Here is a 16,861-nt window from a genome sequence, read left to right as displayed (position 1 = left end):
TATTTTAAGATTTTGCCTTAAAATGCCAAGATGTATTTTAAGGCAAAATACATCTGTGTCTGTTACAGGGTTTTCACACGGAGCACAGGAGAGTTGCATCTCTATTTTGAATAGGGATGCAACTAACAAATATTTTAGTAATCGATTATTCGGATGATTAATCAAGTAATCTGTTTTTAAATTGCAACATTCTTCAGGTTTCACATTTGACCACTGAAGCTTTTTTTTAAAACAAGATTAGAATTACATTAATAGATGCAAATAAATAATTCAGCTCCCTTTTTTAAGTAAGAATAATTGATTCATTTTTTGCACTAATTGTTTAATAATTGGACAGCAAAAGGCGTTTTGAAGAGGGTTTTTGTTTTCTTTAAAGAATTTTAATTAGATTAAGCTCAAAATATTCCACTTGAGAAATTTTGGGAAGAAGGCTTCTTGATTATTATCCTAAATGCAAAATGTATATACACTGCCTGGCCAAAAAAAAAGTCGCCACCAAAAAATGGTCACACTCTCTAATATTTTGTTGGACCGCCTTTAGCTTTGAGTACAGCCTGCATTCGCTGTGGCATTGTTTCAATAAGCTTCTGCAGTGTCACAAGATTTATTTCCATCCAGTGTTGCATTAATCTTTAACCAAGATCTTGTATTGATGATGGGAGAGTCTGACCACTGCGCAAAGCCTTCTCCAGCACATCCCAAAGATTCTCAATGGGGTTAAGGTCTGGACTCTGTGGTGGCCAATCCATGTGTGAAAAAGATGTCTCATGCTCCCTGAACCACTCTTTCACAATGTGAGCCCCATGAATCCTGGCATTGTCATCTTGGAATATGTCCGTTCCATTTGGGAAGACAAAATCCATTGATGGAATAACCTGGTCATTCAGTATATTCAGGTAGTCAGCTGACCTCATTCTTTGGGCACACAATGTTGCTGAACCTAGACCTGACCAACTGCAGCAACCCCAGATCATAGCACTGCCCCCACAGGCTTGTACAGTAGGCACTAGGCATGATGGGTGCATCACTTCACCTGCCTCTCTTCTTACCCTGATGCGCCCATCACTCTGGAACAGGGTAAATCTGGACTCATCAGACCACATGACCCTCTTCCATTCCTCCAGAGTCCAATCTTTATGCTCCCTAGCAAACTGAAGCCTTTTTTTCTGGTTAGCCTTACTGATTAGAGGTTTTCTTACGGCTACACAGCTGTTCAATCCCAACCCCTTGAGTTCCCTTCGCATTGTGCGTGTGGAAATGCTTTTGCGTTCACAATTAAACATACTCCTGAGTTCTGCTGTTGTTTTTCTTCGATTTGATTTGACCAAACGTTTAAGTAATCGCCGATCACGATCATTCAGGATTTTTTTCCGATCACATTTCTTCCTGGAAGACGATGGTTCCCCACCATCCTTCCAGTTTTTAATGATGCGTTGGACAGTTCTTAACCCAATTCTAGTAGTTTCTGCAATCTCCTTAGATGTTTTCTCTGCTTGATGCATGCCAATGATTTGGCCCTTCTTAAACAGACTAACGTCTTTTCCACGACCACAGGATGTGTCTTTTGCCATGGTAGTTTAAGAAATGAGGAGTTACTCATTGCATCAGCTGGGGTTAAATAACTTGTTGCCAGCTGAAAGATAATCGCCTATGCAGTACTTATCCAATAGGAGGCTTGTACCTATTTGCTTAGTTAAATCCAGGTGGCGACTTTTTTTTTGGCCAGGCAGTGTATCTTTGTACAGTTTTGGCTTAATTACAGCTCTGAAGGTGTTGTCCTTTCAGGAAATGCACATTTTCAGAGTCTGTATACAGTTACTAAATTAGTTGGAGATTATTTCAATAATCGATTCATCATGACTCATCGTTTCAACCCTAGTCTAAAAGTGACATTTGTAGTCTGAAACATGACAAAACAACAGCTACTGTCGGGAATCTAGGATTGCAGCGCTCATTAGTACAGTCACAAGCACAACTTTTTACACAAAATCCAAACTTTGACATTCCCTCCTCTGTCAATATGATGCACTATTTTTCTTCCACTACACAATTATTCACTACTTTGGTTTGGTCCATCACATGAAATCCAGGTAAAATACATTGAAGTTTGTGACGATAAGGTTACAAAATATGACAAGGTTCAGATGGCATGAATACTTGGCACTAGAAGTTGCCCATTTTAAAAAGCGAATGCAAAACCAGTATGCAAACCCCTCTGACTGGGAGAATCTGTTTGGCTTGTAGGACCCAGCAGGCTAATATCCTGTGGCGCCTGCTGAGCTCAGTGAGAAAGGAACAAAAAACAAAACAAAAAAAATTTTATTCCATCATTGAATAATAATCTGTTTTCTTGCTCATGTGGATTTTTTAGAAATGTGACAGCTGATGAAGTTTTCACTTAGTAACGACAGGATATTCTGAAGTTAAAAAGCAGGTATCTTTATGCACATCCATCTTCTTCTGTGTGCTGCTAGTCGTTTCCGTTTCTGTTCCAGCAGTGGACGTAAAACACGTGTGCGACGACACCATTTAGGCTTTTCCCAATTACCATCGGCGACCGCTGCTAAGAGTCACGGTGACCTCCTTGAACACCGGCTCAAGCAAACAACATCCTCCTTTGGCCGGGAGCGCCTGCGTTAGCACTTTCTACACCTATTTATTCCCTCCTTGCGTTCTTCCACTCGGACACCTACAAAACGCACAATTTTCATTTTAATCTGTTCCTCTGCCTGTGCCCCCAATCGCTTTCCTCCCTCCCAACCCCCCCCCCCCCCCCCCAAAAAAAGGTGCAGAGGGAGTGCGGCGATGCTCCTGTGACGTCAACGAAACAAATGGGCTGCAACTTTCACAGCGACCAGTGTTGTGCCCATGCAGCCTCTGCCTGAAATCACTTCTTTTTCTTCCCCCCCTCCGCGGAAACATTTTGTGGGACAAGAAAGAAAAGCGCCGCGTCCTGCCGTCGTCAGCGGTTTTGCCGGTGTCCTCGCCCAACCGTGCCAGTCTCCCCTCGCGTCCTGAACGACTCCCTTACACATCCCACCCCCCGTCTCACTCGCCCCCTTTCCCAGCCTGAGGTTTGGATGTACAGAACCACAGCTCTCTATCCTGATTCCTTATGCACCGAGTCACAATCAATCACACTGTAATTTCCCCCTTCTGGCACTTAGAACTGCTCTGCACAGAGGAAGAAAAGGATGATGGGTAGTAGTTTTTTCTTTTTTTTTCCAGCATGCCCTTGAAAACAAACTCATTTAAAAAAAAAAAAAAGGGTTTCACAGCATTGTGTGAGAGGGTACATTAAGGTCTGGGGAAGATTTAGGCGGTCTCTAAGCAAAGTGAGAAAAAAACAGAAAGCTGTGAATGTTTCTCTTCACGTGAGAGCTTAGGGAGAAGCCTGAAATGTGATTCCTTCGGGATCAGCTAGAAGTTAAGGTGTTGATAAAAACCGGAGGCTTAAGCGAAGGCCAAGCTGTTGATTTTCAATGATTGATGTGGAAATCTCAGCTTTTGTGTTGGCTACAGCTTGGAGGTCACAGAGAAAAGTCCCTTTATGATGCTTTCAGTTAAGGCGCCATCACTCTTCACCGTAAAGGGACAGTTCAATGCTAAAAAAATAAGTTAAATAATTTTTGTATCTCCATTTGGCTTTTTACTACTAAAAACAACCCAAACGCTTGGGTTGGTTGTTTTGGCAAAAAGTTAATATTTTTTAGTGTCTGGAAAATGAAGCATTTCAAAAATCCTCCTGATTGTTAAGTAACAGCCTACAGGCACTGCACCGTTACCTAGCAACCCAAATTGAGCTCCAGCATATTTGGTCAGCTGGTTTTCCCGCTGTATGCGTTGCACAACGCCTGCTGGAAAAGACAAGTGATTTGTTGCCGACTTACCGTCCTGAAACTACTTGCTGCATTCTTGTTGGTTGTGCAGGAGGCTTTACTAATGCTCATCAAAGATGTACAGTTGTGTAACTCCACATCTGTTTGTAAATGTTGAGTAGGAGGGGGGTGTGGCCAACTGGATTTAAAGTGACAACAGAACCTAAAACAGCTCATTTTGAATGAAGCTTTAAATGTGTATGGCAAGCCATCTTAAGATCTAATCAAAAACATACCCATCTCTTAATTTAAATTTGAAACATGAGTTTTGTTAAAAAGTTTCTGCTAGTAAGAATTTTAATTTGAAAAACATTTTATTTTTTGGATGGCTGCAATGACAACAGCTGTTTGTTGTGGAAAGGAAGAATTTTTATTTCTTCTGGATTTTGAAATGGAAATTATTACTTGGATGAATGAATTTATATATATTTAGTTAACAGATCCTTCTTTCAGTCTCTTCCCCCATCTTAAAACCCAGTCTGTGGAACTAAGAAAATTACTTCCAAACAGGAGCGACAATAAGAATAATTTGGTAAAAGGTCTTGCACAGATAGTAATCGAATAACCTTGTTGCTCCTGAGACAAAAACAACAGTAAAGAAAGAAGAGAAAGAGGTACAAAGAATGATTTGCCTGTAATGATTTAAAACTTTTCATATCAAATACATGTTCACATAGGTCTCTTCCATCAGAATTTATTATCCTGAGATAGAATGAAGTAAAAGTTAAGGCGTAATAAAACCCAAACATCCCAAACATTTACTTTTATTGTTGTGAAACTGAATTATGACTGAATTATTACTAAAATTAGATCTGATTGGATTAAATCTCCCTCCAACAATTCAAGTCGTTCTGGATGACTTTTTATTTTGGGTTTTTTTTTTATTGGGGGGGAGGGGATACATTTTGTGCTTTTAAGCCTTAAATACGTATTTTAAAATAACATTGACCTGAACACGACCCGATTCTCTCGTCTTCCAGCACTTATCTCCAGTACCGTTTTACACGGCATCTTTCTGGCTGCTGCACTCTCTCTGACTTTCCATTTGCCATTAGTTCCTCTCGGTCTCTCCGGGGGCCCCGTTCAGTTCTCGGGTCCTCGCACCGCCGGACGGTCCCCGGGGACGGATCCAGACGGCTCCCTCGGGGGGAGCCAGAAAGGCAGTGGGGCTGGAAAATGGCTCTCACAGTCATTGTTTGAGATTTCCTGCTGGATTGTTTTTGGTACATACTGGTCTTTGATTTCAAAAAAAAAAAAAAAAAAGATTTGGAAGGACAGGAACAAGCTGACAAACGATAAGAACTGGCACAAAGGCCAGACGGGGAGTCAGTTCAGGGCTCTCATCGCAACGCCTCCATGTAGTTAGTGGACAATTTAAACTTCAGCCATTAGTTCATGTGGAAACCTCAAATTAATCCGTCTGTTGGAAACTCCAGGGAGTTAAAACGCGATAATTGATCCTTCAGCAATGTTCTTGTGAGATTGCAGCAGAAGAGAAGGTTTATAGCAACACAAAAGTAAAACTGCCGTCGAAGACATCGACTGAGCCGTCCCAGCGGGGAGTTACCCAACAGAGAGGGGGGAGAGAAAAAATCTGCAGGTGAAAAACTAAACGAGCATCAATACCTGCCGCACACAGCCACTAAAAACTCTCCATTACTCCAATCACCATCCGAAAACCTTTTAACGAATACGGCAGCCGAGGCAAAGACGAGATATTAAAACTTAATTCACCTGCTATTTGCTCTGAATGGCAAATCCCCATTCTTTTTTTTCTTTTTCTTTCAAAGTCCAGAGCTGAATACATTAGAGAGGACATGAGCTGGAAACTGGATGCATTTAAAGCAGCTGCGTAGTCCAAGCAGGAGAGAAAGCAGCACACAGTGCTTTGCAAAGGTATTCATAGGCCTTTCATTTTTTCAGATGTTGTAATACAACCGAAAAACTTTCATGAATGGGATTTTATGTGACAGACAACCACAAAGGACTGAATAATAGTGAAACGGATGGGAGCTGGAAGGTCACCATCATCTGGATTTTTTTTTAAATAAATAAAAATCTGAAAAGTGTGGCATGCATTTATATTCAGCCTCCCTGCATTTCTGGGCGTCGCAAATCTACAAACTGAAACTTATGCCCATTTTTCTTTTCAAAAATCAGATCCGACAAAGAGTGTCTGTAACAGCATTTATTCAGGTTTCACAACTTCAAATTTAGGTCTTTTTAAAACCTTGTTATGACCATTATGAATAAAATTTAAAACCGATATCACTTCAAACGTACAAAAAACATTTAGAGAACCCAAGCTGTGAAGTTTCTGGGGCCTTTTTGTGGCTCTTGGCAGCAGCTTTGAGCTTCTCACGTGACAAAAGCCTAGAGAGGGATCTGCTAGCTGCTAATGACCTATATGCTAAATGCTAATGGCTCTTTTGTTTGCTAGCTAGCAAGTATTAGCAGCTTGTTACCGGTAGCCTCAACTGTCTTTTTGTGTCTCCTGGCAACAGCTTTGTGCATCTCACATGGCATATGGCCATGCAAGAACCTAGCTAGCTAGCTGGAGACCATATGCTAGCTGCTAATTAATGACTGAATATAGTTTATTAATCCCAGAGGGAAATTTACATGAGCCATATGATAGCTTCTAAAGGCTTGCTGTCAATTGTCCCTTAAGAGTCTGATATTTAAAGATTCCCTGAGACAGAAAATGTTCTGGTAACTTGGTGATGTTTGGGGAATATTTTTAAAAGAGAAATTAAAAATACAAAGATCTCCACTAGAGTCTTTAGCTGAACAGGTGATTGTTTTTTTTGTTTTGTTTTTTTGGTCAAACTTGGTTGTCTGAAGTTGAACGTTAATCATTTCCTCCGCTGATGTTCCTTATAGGCGACTGCTTTCACTCTAATAATCTGTGTTCTTCTTCCTCATCACATATTCTTGTGTCATTTCTTTGAAGCATTTCCTTCATCCCTGGAAGCCCTGTGAGTATTTATAAGTCTTAAGAAAAAGAAGTGAAACTCAAAGTTTTGGCTATGTAATTTCAGGAAATAACCAAGTAAAGTCTTTATGCAAACTGCTGGACTGGGTTTCTGCACGTTTTACCAATTCAAATTTAAGATTTTCTTTAAGACCATTTAGAAAATAAAATTTAAGAGCTGTATCATTGCAGAAATGTACAAAAGAAAATTGCATGTTTTACAAGCGTTTAGCACAGATTGAAAGTAGCATCGCACATAAAATATATCCACAAAAAAATGGATAAATTTACACTTTAGGCATGACAAAACAACTAGTTAGCTAGCGGTAGCCGTAATCGCCCCAAGTCACAGAACGCAACTTACATTTTTATGATTTTAAGACTTCTTAAGGATGTATGGACATCCTGGTTGGAAAAACCCAGTGCTTTGCTTCATCATCCACCTCCATGATAAGCTGTCTGTGGCCTACATGACGACTTTTCTCCGTTATTGTTTTTTGCACTCTACTTCCATTAGAGTTGACCAGACAGAGCTCTGGGCCAAGTTTTGTTCAACAAACCGCCACCTTAAGGAAAATATAAAGTCTGTTGACCCCAATTCCCAGGGTCTGCAGTTTGGAAATTTTACTGCCGGCTTCTTTTCCCTTTGCCTCGACAATAATGGATGCTCTGGCCCCCCGGAGCCTCGGTCAGCACCGCCGTCCTGACAGGCCTGATGAGAACATGCCACGGCCTGAATCATCACTTACCGGCCTCTGAAACAGAAACCAGCTGCAGCATACCGAGGCTGCGAGATTTTTCAATTACTGCACTGCACACTTAGTTAGCTCCTACATTTAATAAGTGCAGCAGCAGTGCAACGGCGATGAAATACTGCATTTTAAATGCGCGTGGCAGCTGAATTATTAATGCTTACATGGCCTCGTGCCTTTAATTTGTAGAACAAGATTATAGAACTGCACAATATACGTTTGGTATTCAAACCTTTGCTTATCTGCCTTCAACAGGCCAGGTGAAATAATAACCCGTATTGGACAATGCAGCAGTTTGAGCTGCGAATGGGAATATTTGATGCGTTGCTTTAAATTCGCCAGCCTGTAGCAGGTAATAAATCAAAGAATAAATGGTAAACAATAAATCTAGATTAAGAGAAAAGGATCCCAACGGTTTCTCTTAAATAAAGCAGATTAGTTATTACCCATCGCAGCTCAATCAGCGCAGTAAGACGCAGCGATTACCAGCTGCCGGTGCTGCTGAACGCCGAAGAAGGCAATTAGTGTAGCGCCACAATCAGTGTGGAGGCACAGTATGACACAGAATCAAAAGGTTCAATCTGCAGCGATGATTCGGAGAGAAATCAGCCGACAGTTCGGGAATACCTCTCAGCCACTTCCTGCTGTGCTGCAGTGACCTACTTAGCATGATTTCATTTATCAAAAAAAAAAAAAAACGGTTGCAGGAATTTCCAGAGTCTGAGCAATCCTTTTCGATAGAGGTACAGCTCACGACAATGCCATGTTTGTGGGAACCACGGCTTATCTATCTGTCATCATTCAAAGGCTCCGCTTGGTCTCAAAGCACCAACACAACATCTAAAACGAAAGCAAATAAATAAATAAATAAAAAATTTAAAAGCAGTGGCTGTTTTGGCGCTCGGTTGGATCAGCTGCAACAATCTCACACTCGGCTCTTCCTCTTTTCAGAGGAAATTTACAGTATGTTGGTGCAATAAAACGGACAGGCATCAAAAGGGAACCGTTACGCAACATGGACTGGAGCGGACTCCCGTCTAAAAAAGGGAAGGAATGCTTCTCCAAATTGGAGGAAATTAAAAGGAATGCGCTTCGCGGGGCGTGTCGGCGTCCGGGGCTCGCTTGTTTAAGTGTGGCAACTTCATTCGCGTTGGGGTTCGTCTTGTTTTTGTTTGTGGTCTTCACGAGAGCAGAGCTGTTTTGTTTTGCAGTTTGTGATAAAGATCTCTTATCAGAAGGAGAGGGCTGTTAGGATTACATAATGTTTGCGCTCGTAACAACCCTCCGGTTTCAGCAGGCTGGCACGCAACGAACGGAGAGCTGTGGCGTGTCCACACCCACTCCTTGGGGAAACAGACCGACATCAGACTGAAGTTAAAATATACAACAAATCCAAATGGGGGGAAAGAAAGAGAAAAAAAAAAGTCCCAGAACTAAAGTTGCTTAAAATCTCAGTCAGTATCTCCTTTCTTTCTCCCTTTTCCTTTTCACTTCACTTTGCGGGCCTGTTCGGTAATGATGTCTGGAAGGTAGAGGTGGTGGTACGGCTTAGCCCTGAGCTCCAACCAGAAACTTATCAAGCTGATCTGACGATGCTTTTAAGTTCTGCCGCTGTCGTCGAAAGGAAGCTGGAGGCCAAACGCATCAAACCGAACAGACTGCGGTCTGTACAAGAACCGGGCCGTACTGAAGACGGTCGTAAGGTTAAAAAGACAAAAATAGGTTTTCAAATTTTAAAAAAATAATAGGGTTGTTGCTAACCAGGTCTAGAATAGGTTTAGTTTTTGTAAAACTAAAATAATTTTATTTATGAGTCACTTCCATTTAGAGGCTCATAAATAACACAGCTGAGCGTGTTGAGCGTCACAGTTGATAATCATTAAAGCAAGGTCTTTTTACCAGGTTTTAAAGAGTTAACATTTCAAATCTTCTAAACCTTATCGTACCATTAATACAGCTTCACACTGCCAGTCAGCTGGCTCCTTAAGCACTACACTCTTCTGTTGATCACAAGAAAGATTAGAATGACTGGAAGTTTTTTCAACCTCAGATTGACTGGCGTTAAATCTTTTTTTTTTTTTTTTTTTTTAAACGCACCAATTTAGAGAAGGCCATTCGCGTGTCTGCAAATTCTAGGCTCGATTATTGTAATAAACTTTACATGATCTTGGACTTCATGTTTATCATGTCCCTCAGTCTCAACGACGACTTCAACTCGCCCTTCTTTACGCTGGCACCCTGTCCATCGAGGAACTGATTTTTAAGTTTTACCGTCTGATTTTAAAGCTCTGATCGGCCTTGCCCCACCAGATTTATGTGACCTTCTAGGTCTTCCTGTACATGAGAGATCCCTGAGGTCATCAAATCAGCTTTTATTAGATGTCCCAAGAACAAGGCCAAAGCTTCGGGGTGAGAGGGCCTTTCCAGCGGCAGCACCGTGACTCTGGAACAAACTCCCTCCAGACCACCGCACCACCTCTGACTAAGCTTTAAGACTAAACTCAAGACTTATTTCTTTAGACAGGCTTTTAAGGCCATGTAGCGTGGTAGCATTTTCCATTATTTCTATTGTTGTTTTCTAAGCATGTTAGGCACTTAAAAAAAACTGACAGCTACAGAAACTTGTTTATTTGATTTTTTTTTTTTTTAATGTGTATGTATGTGTGAAACTTATGGATACAGGAAGAATACGTCCTTATATCTGTGAAAAATAAATGTTGGATCATTTATACAGCAGGATTAACTGTTGTGTTTCCGCATTAAAATACAGCAGAAAAAACTACGGAGGCTGATCACAACAAAATCGTTTTGCAAAATGGTAACAGGAAAGAGTAAAATGTGCTCACTACCAAAAGAGTTCTTGTTTTTCTGCTCTTTGCAGATTAATGTGTGGAAGAGTGGCGAGCTAAAGAAAGCTAATTTATTAGCAATGTCTCCTTGCCCTAGTGAAAAGCCTTTTAATTCAACTAACAGTCATGCTAACATTTGCTTCGTAAAGCACTATCCTAGTGCTAGATTTTATTTTGTGCTGCGGGACAAAGTTCTTAAATTTGTTTGTTTTAAAACCGACAGAGTAATCCTTCTGAATATTTTTGTTTTTCCTAATTCAGGTGTGATACGCAGGTGACTGACGGCTAACGGCAACATAATTGGAAAAGGAACTTCTGTCTGCCCATGGTATAAAATGTAAACTTTAAGTGGCTTTGAAATTGACTTTTTAAAACAGTTTTTTAAGCTACCAGTCCATGCCTAGGTGTGTAATTCATTAGCACCTATTTAACTTACCAGTTTTTTTTTTTACAAAAGCAACACAGATCTGAATTAAAGCTTATATCTGTTGACATTAGATGAAAAAGAACTGTTTGCTGATTATATCTTTGTATTATTGCTTTATATCTTGTGGAAAAAGCAAATGGGTCTCCATTTAAATCTGCACCAGAAAAATAATCATGACTTCAACTGAATTCAACTAGAAAACACCCAACCAGATCTGATAGTTGCCTACACTAATTTCTTTTTTGTGCTTAGCTATAGTTCATTTTATCCATTTACTTCCCAGAAATGAGTTTGGTGATGAAAGCCTCATCAGTAAAAACTACTGCAGTAGGTCTGAGCATGAGCTCAACTTCAGTGACATCACTTTGTTGTGGGCCGTTTCTTAATCCCAAAAGGGGGATTTTTGATACAGTAATCCGCCAAAGGCAGAAGAAAGGATGTATTAATATAAACGGCCAATCGCCAGGCTTGATTCAGTGGTTTTTCATTCAGTGAGTCACACTGTCGGAATAGAAACCTTCTGCACAATGGGCTTCCTTCAAAGGAGATAGTCGGACATTCAGAGGAATCTAATTATGTCTATTTTCCAACAAAATCTTATTTGAAAAAGCCACCCTGCTGACAAGCTAGCACAGGCTGATACAGATAAACGCAACGAAGTCCAAACAGATCAAAGAATATCTACAGCTCACTAAAAACGGAGTGGTTTGCGTCTCCAAAACCTTCTGGGCAAGTCACGGTCGGCATCATTCTATCAGTTCCCAACCGTTTTCAATTAATCCATTCATTCTGTACTTGGAAAATATTGCTCTACTTCCAAAACTTATATGCATGTCTGCAGTAGCACTTAATGGTTTTTGTGAAATTTCCCCATTCCGTAATGAAGAAGGAAAACAAAAGAAGCAGGTGTGTGATGTTTGTGACTGCAGACTTTTACTCCACTTACTGAATCCAGCAGGTGGTTCACGATAAATGCTGAAAAGCGCGACTGTGTTTGATCTGTCTGGGTGAAACGGTGTGTCGCAGCAGTGACAACAGCAGCGTGTGTGTTCTGCTGGAATCATCCATTTGACCCTGAATTAAGTTGCGTGTTGGACGAGCTCTGGGATCCCCTACCTGGTTGGGAAGCGCCTGATTTACAATACAGGCTTATGACGATTAAACAGGAATGTTTGCAAATCGTTCAGACGATTCAGGATGACAAAAGACAAAGCAGAGTCGAGCTTCCACTGCTGTTTTCACAGAAACGAGCCACTAAAACCACTAGAACGCCACAGTGGGCACAAATTCATCTGAATATTAAAGTTGACATTATGTAAAAGACGCAATGTGCGAAACCTGTTGTCTCTCAAGGGGGAACGACTTGAATAATTAACCGGCTGCAAACTTGAAGATCACTAAAAATGCAAACTGGAATATGTAATGTGAAGATCAACATCTGCTTTGAATAAATTAGAAAATAATAAAAAATGCAAATATCTCCTTTACTGGCTGTATTTAGGGGTTAAGAACAAGAGACTCTGTTTACAAATTGAACAACTTTTCAGGCAAAAACAAAAAAGGTTTAAAATACCAGTATCTCTCAAAATTGGCAGGTCAGGCTTTGTCATTTAATATCGGTACCGATCATCGGTGATCGGCCAGAACTCTGCAATCGGTGCACCCATAGTTCTATTGGATTTTATTTAAGCTAGGGCAGAAACAATGAATCATTTTATTCATGATTAATCGGTTACTGGCATATCAACTAATTTAGTGATTGATTAATCGTAAACTGGAGCATAAAGATTCAAAAACACGCCATTTGTGAAAAAAAAAAAGAAAGACGACTCACAGAGCAGCAGTTAAGGCAAAACTATACAAAAAATATAGATAATTTGTTACAAAAGATCAAAAATACACAAAAAGAAATGTTATGTTATTGCATTTCAGGCAGTAAAAGTTTGATTTTCTTTATTAAAAAATAATTGAATTTGTTCATTTCCATTTTTAATGTATTTCTAATTTTGAATTAAAAAAAGCTTTAGTTAAATGATTATACGATTAATCCATTAATCGTCTAAAATAATTGATAGAATAATTGAATACTGAAATAATTGTCGCTGTGTTAGTTGCGTTGGTCTGTCGCCTAAAGTCGGAATTTTAACAAAAAGTTTGTGATTGCAACCAGAGAAGCATCGATATGAAAATTTGGGCCAATATCGACATCCGACACTAATATAGCTTTTATGGACAACAACCAATATTTACAGATGTTACATGTATTTTTCACAACCGTTTTGACACCGTTGGGTTTTAAAAAAGTGAACAGAAACAGATGACAGAAAGATTAAAAAAATAAAGATTGGTTGTTTATACCGGCAGACATTTATCTGATCGACACGTTAAAAGATAACTAATATCAAGTAAAATCAATGTGGGTGCCGTGATTTCCTAGTTGGAAACAGACAAAATAAATTGCTCAAGAGTTGTGAAGACTTTCTCTACGCACTGCAGAGTAAGGAAGACAAATAAGAAAAGACCATGTAGCTGAATTTTCATGTCAGATTACAGAGAGGGCGGCGGGTTCGTCTATCTTTCCAGCAATGTTTTTTTGTGAAGCTAATTCGTTTGATTATTCATTTGCTTCCATCCCCGTCTCCTCATCTTGCCTTTAGCTCGCACTGAGCCAATTAATTTCTGCGCACTCCAGAGCCGTTTCAATCACTCCGAGCTTTGTGTCCGTCGAATGCGTCCTCGGTTCCTCCGCGTGCCGTCTCGATCCCACACACGTCGGCTTTCCTTCTGATCGAACCGACGACGCGGACATGAATAAAACATTCTAATGTGTTTGTATTTACGAACATGCCAGACAGAGTTGAGTAATAACGCTGCTTATTGATGTAGCCTGCACAGACGGCCCTGGAGGGGTTGGTGTGTGTGTGGGGGTGTGCGTGGGTGTGTGTGTGTGTCCCGTACCTCGTTGCCGTACATCATGAGGTGGTGGGTGGTAATGAGGGCTTTGAAGACCACCACCCAGCTTGAGTTGGCTGTTCTCTCGAAAAGAGTGTCTGCCAGCTGGGGAATGTTGACGTTCATCTCATTGGTGCAGTGGATCAGATCTGCAGCACAAACACGCACAAGCAAAACAAGTTTGTTAAACGCAGAGTACAGCATTGCTACAATACAAACCTGCAAGAACAAAAACAATCAAATGAAATTTCAACTTTAGAAAGACGTCAAAGTGGGGGGGTGGGGGAAACCTCCTGACTTTCTGTTCTCTGGAGAAGTGTTAGGAGAAGTTCAGGTGTCAGTCATTTACAGACCGGGGAGGGAAAATTCAACTTCGGGGTCCAGAAATGTCAATCTATAAAAAAACCGGCAGCCCCAGACATCAGAGCCAGACGGAGCGCTATAAGATCCTACAATGTTCCAACACTGACAAGTACTTCTGTGTAACCTGTTGCTGAGTGTCTGTGATCTTTAGGTCAGGACTTTTATGATGTTTCTCTACTATAAAAACCACCTAGGTTTCTTATTATTGTATTTTTAAAGGCATTGGATCAGATTCTGATAGGACTGTTCGCAATTTCCTGAAAAACAAAGTTTTAATTCTTTCACCTAAATGAGGAGGCCAATAAAATCCGAGTCCAGCTTACTGTGTGTGAAAGAATGAAAAGTCAAAGGTGTTGGGAATATCCTCCTCTGTATTTTATATCAACACATTAAGGTAACTTCTAACACTATAACATCTAATATACAGTACAGACCAAAAGTTTGGACACACTTTCTAATTGAATTCAAAGAGAAGGTGTGTCCAAACTTTTGGTCTGTACTGTATATGCATGGAAAATAAAGAGAGGAATTGCTTGTTGACAGTAATCAAACATTTTTCAGCTTTACTGACCCTGACGAGCAACTAGTCAGTCAGAAACCCAAAGGTTTGATCCATTTCTGATAAGAAAAAGATCAAACCTGAGCAATATCAGGTCATAATAATTACACTCTTCAGTGTGGAAGCGATTTCTGAGTGAAGACGACTCAAAATTAGCTATTTCCAGTGACAGTTTGGTGTTTCAAATGAAGTAAGAGGAAGACAAAAGTCGTAACTTTTAGATTAGCTAAAGTAGTATTAGCTAACGTGCTGAAGGTTGAGTAAAGTAGTATTGGCTAACCTCGTGAATGTTAGCCAATATTGGTTTAGCAAACCTTCAGCATGTTTTGTAGAGTATTAGCCAACATGCTGACAGTTATCTAAAGTAGTATTAACAGATCTGCTGATGGTTAGCTACATTTTTTATGTTTAGCTCAGTTATGCAACATAAGAGCCACAAATCATTGCGCGTCTAACATGTATTGCAAAGACCTCCAATCAATGGTAAGACTGGCAAGAAAACGATGATAAAAACAATGCTGTTTTGTAGAAACGTATATGCTGGACTTTGCAAGGACTTGGTTTATAAGACTGGAAGAGTTGGAGAGCAATTTAGTAACATGATTTACTATTCAAAAAATAATAATTATTGCAAAGAAACTTGTTCTCATAGAAACAGCAGAGAGAATTTCATCGCCTCATAAAAAAATACCATCACAGATTTGTGGTAAAAATCAATAGAATCTTAAATATTATAAAAATAAAAGCCAAACATTACTACATTGTAGTCAATAGAAAAAACAAAAAATCTGAAATACATAAAGCTAAATGGCATTAGCTTAACAGAACACACTGAATAACTTCCTACTAACAGGAAGAATTAAAACAAAATGTTGACGAGATTGAATGCACCTGCTTATTAGGAAATAGGTTCCTATTTTTACAATTTTACATTTGAACGTTTGAGCTACACAGTCAAAAGCAGCAGCAGCAGCAGACTCCTGGAGTTAAAAGTGGCTGGTCCCTGCCTGGAAGCCCTTTTGGACAACTGCTAACAATAACTAGCTCTGCTTCTCAACACATCGATTTTTACTGCAGGCTGCATGAAGCCCTGCAAGCTCAACACAAGAGTTCAAAAATCAGCCAGCTTCAACTTTCATAGTGGACGGTATGAATAACAAGCATGAGCGAGGGCGATGGACACAAGCGGTATTATAAATCAAGGCTCCTTTAAAGCACAAACGAAAACACGGTTTAGTGCAGCTTTTAATCAAAGGCTCCAGTAAACGGTTTACAAGATCACAGCTGAGTGATTTAAGTGTGAGATTGAATTTACATTTTGACTTTTTTTTTGTATAAAATGCTTTTAAGCGCTTATGATATGAAGGTCTCCCTCTCTTTTTTTTTTTTTTTTTTAGCAAAAACTAAAAGGTTTTTGCTGTTATTTTCTTTGATGTCCTGTAAAGCACTTTGGTTGTATACAACAAAAAAAATGCCTTGCATCTAGGTTTTAAGTTCTTCCCTTAATTAGATTAAAGTTGGATTTTAGAGCTTAATATTACGAAATAAATAAATGCTGCTCTTTTTAACTTGTGGATAACAGATATAACTCTGATAAATGTTTGGCTTGAGTTAGTTTTAACTCATGTAGCTGATTTTTGTCTGTTATTAGTAAGTACTTTACCGAGCAGATTGCAAATTCATTGGTGTTGTTGCTCTTTTTTTAGTCAATATGTGTTTGTATGGTTTTTATTTTTTGGTTTAGATGAATTGAATGATTGGAAATGCATATTAAATTTCCCATTTCATCTTTTAATATGGCGCATATTGTTCTCAGGAAGATGAGGATTTCTTATTTCGCTTTCCAAAGAGCAAGACTGGTTGATTTATGAATACCGACATCATTTCACTTTGCTTAATATGGCTACAGCAGAATGAGAACTGCACACAAACCACAGCTTTATGCATTTATGCAAAACTAAAGAAAAAAAAAAACTGTTCTTTACTACCGGCAAGACTCACTACTGAATCCAACAGGGAGCTCGGTAGATGCCATTTATGGTATTAAAAGCATCAAAACACAGGTTTTTAGTAACTTTAAAATAGCAGTAAAATTCCTTTTGGGAAA

The 16,861-nt window shown here is 39.6% G+C and overlaps 1 protein-coding gene across 5 annotated transcripts in view; it reads right to left on the bottom strand.

Annotated features, from left to right (window-relative positions):
* LOC116732693 (phosphatidylinositol-binding clathrin assembly protein) overlaps window positions 1-16,861 on the bottom strand; it is a 101,562-nt gene that overhangs the window by 58,826 nt on the left and 25,875 nt on the right. For all 5 annotated transcript variants that reach the window (XM_032583015.1, XM_032583020.1, XM_032583016.1 and 2 more), the window contains exon 2: window positions 13,839-13,981. In XM_032583015.1, the coding sequence (XP_032438906.1) occupies window positions 13,839-13,981 (143 nt within the window). The remainder of the gene's footprint in view (window positions 1-13,838; window positions 13,982-16,861) is intronic.

The sequence above is a fragment of the Xiphophorus hellerii genome, chromosome 14 (assembly GCF_003331165.1).
Source record: "Xiphophorus hellerii strain 12219 chromosome 14, Xiphophorus_hellerii-4.1, whole genome shotgun sequence".
NCBI classification, from domain to species: domain Eukaryota; kingdom Metazoa; phylum Chordata; class Actinopteri; order Cyprinodontiformes; family Poeciliidae; genus Xiphophorus; species Xiphophorus hellerii.
This window is presented reverse-complemented; position numbering and strand designations above follow the sequence as displayed.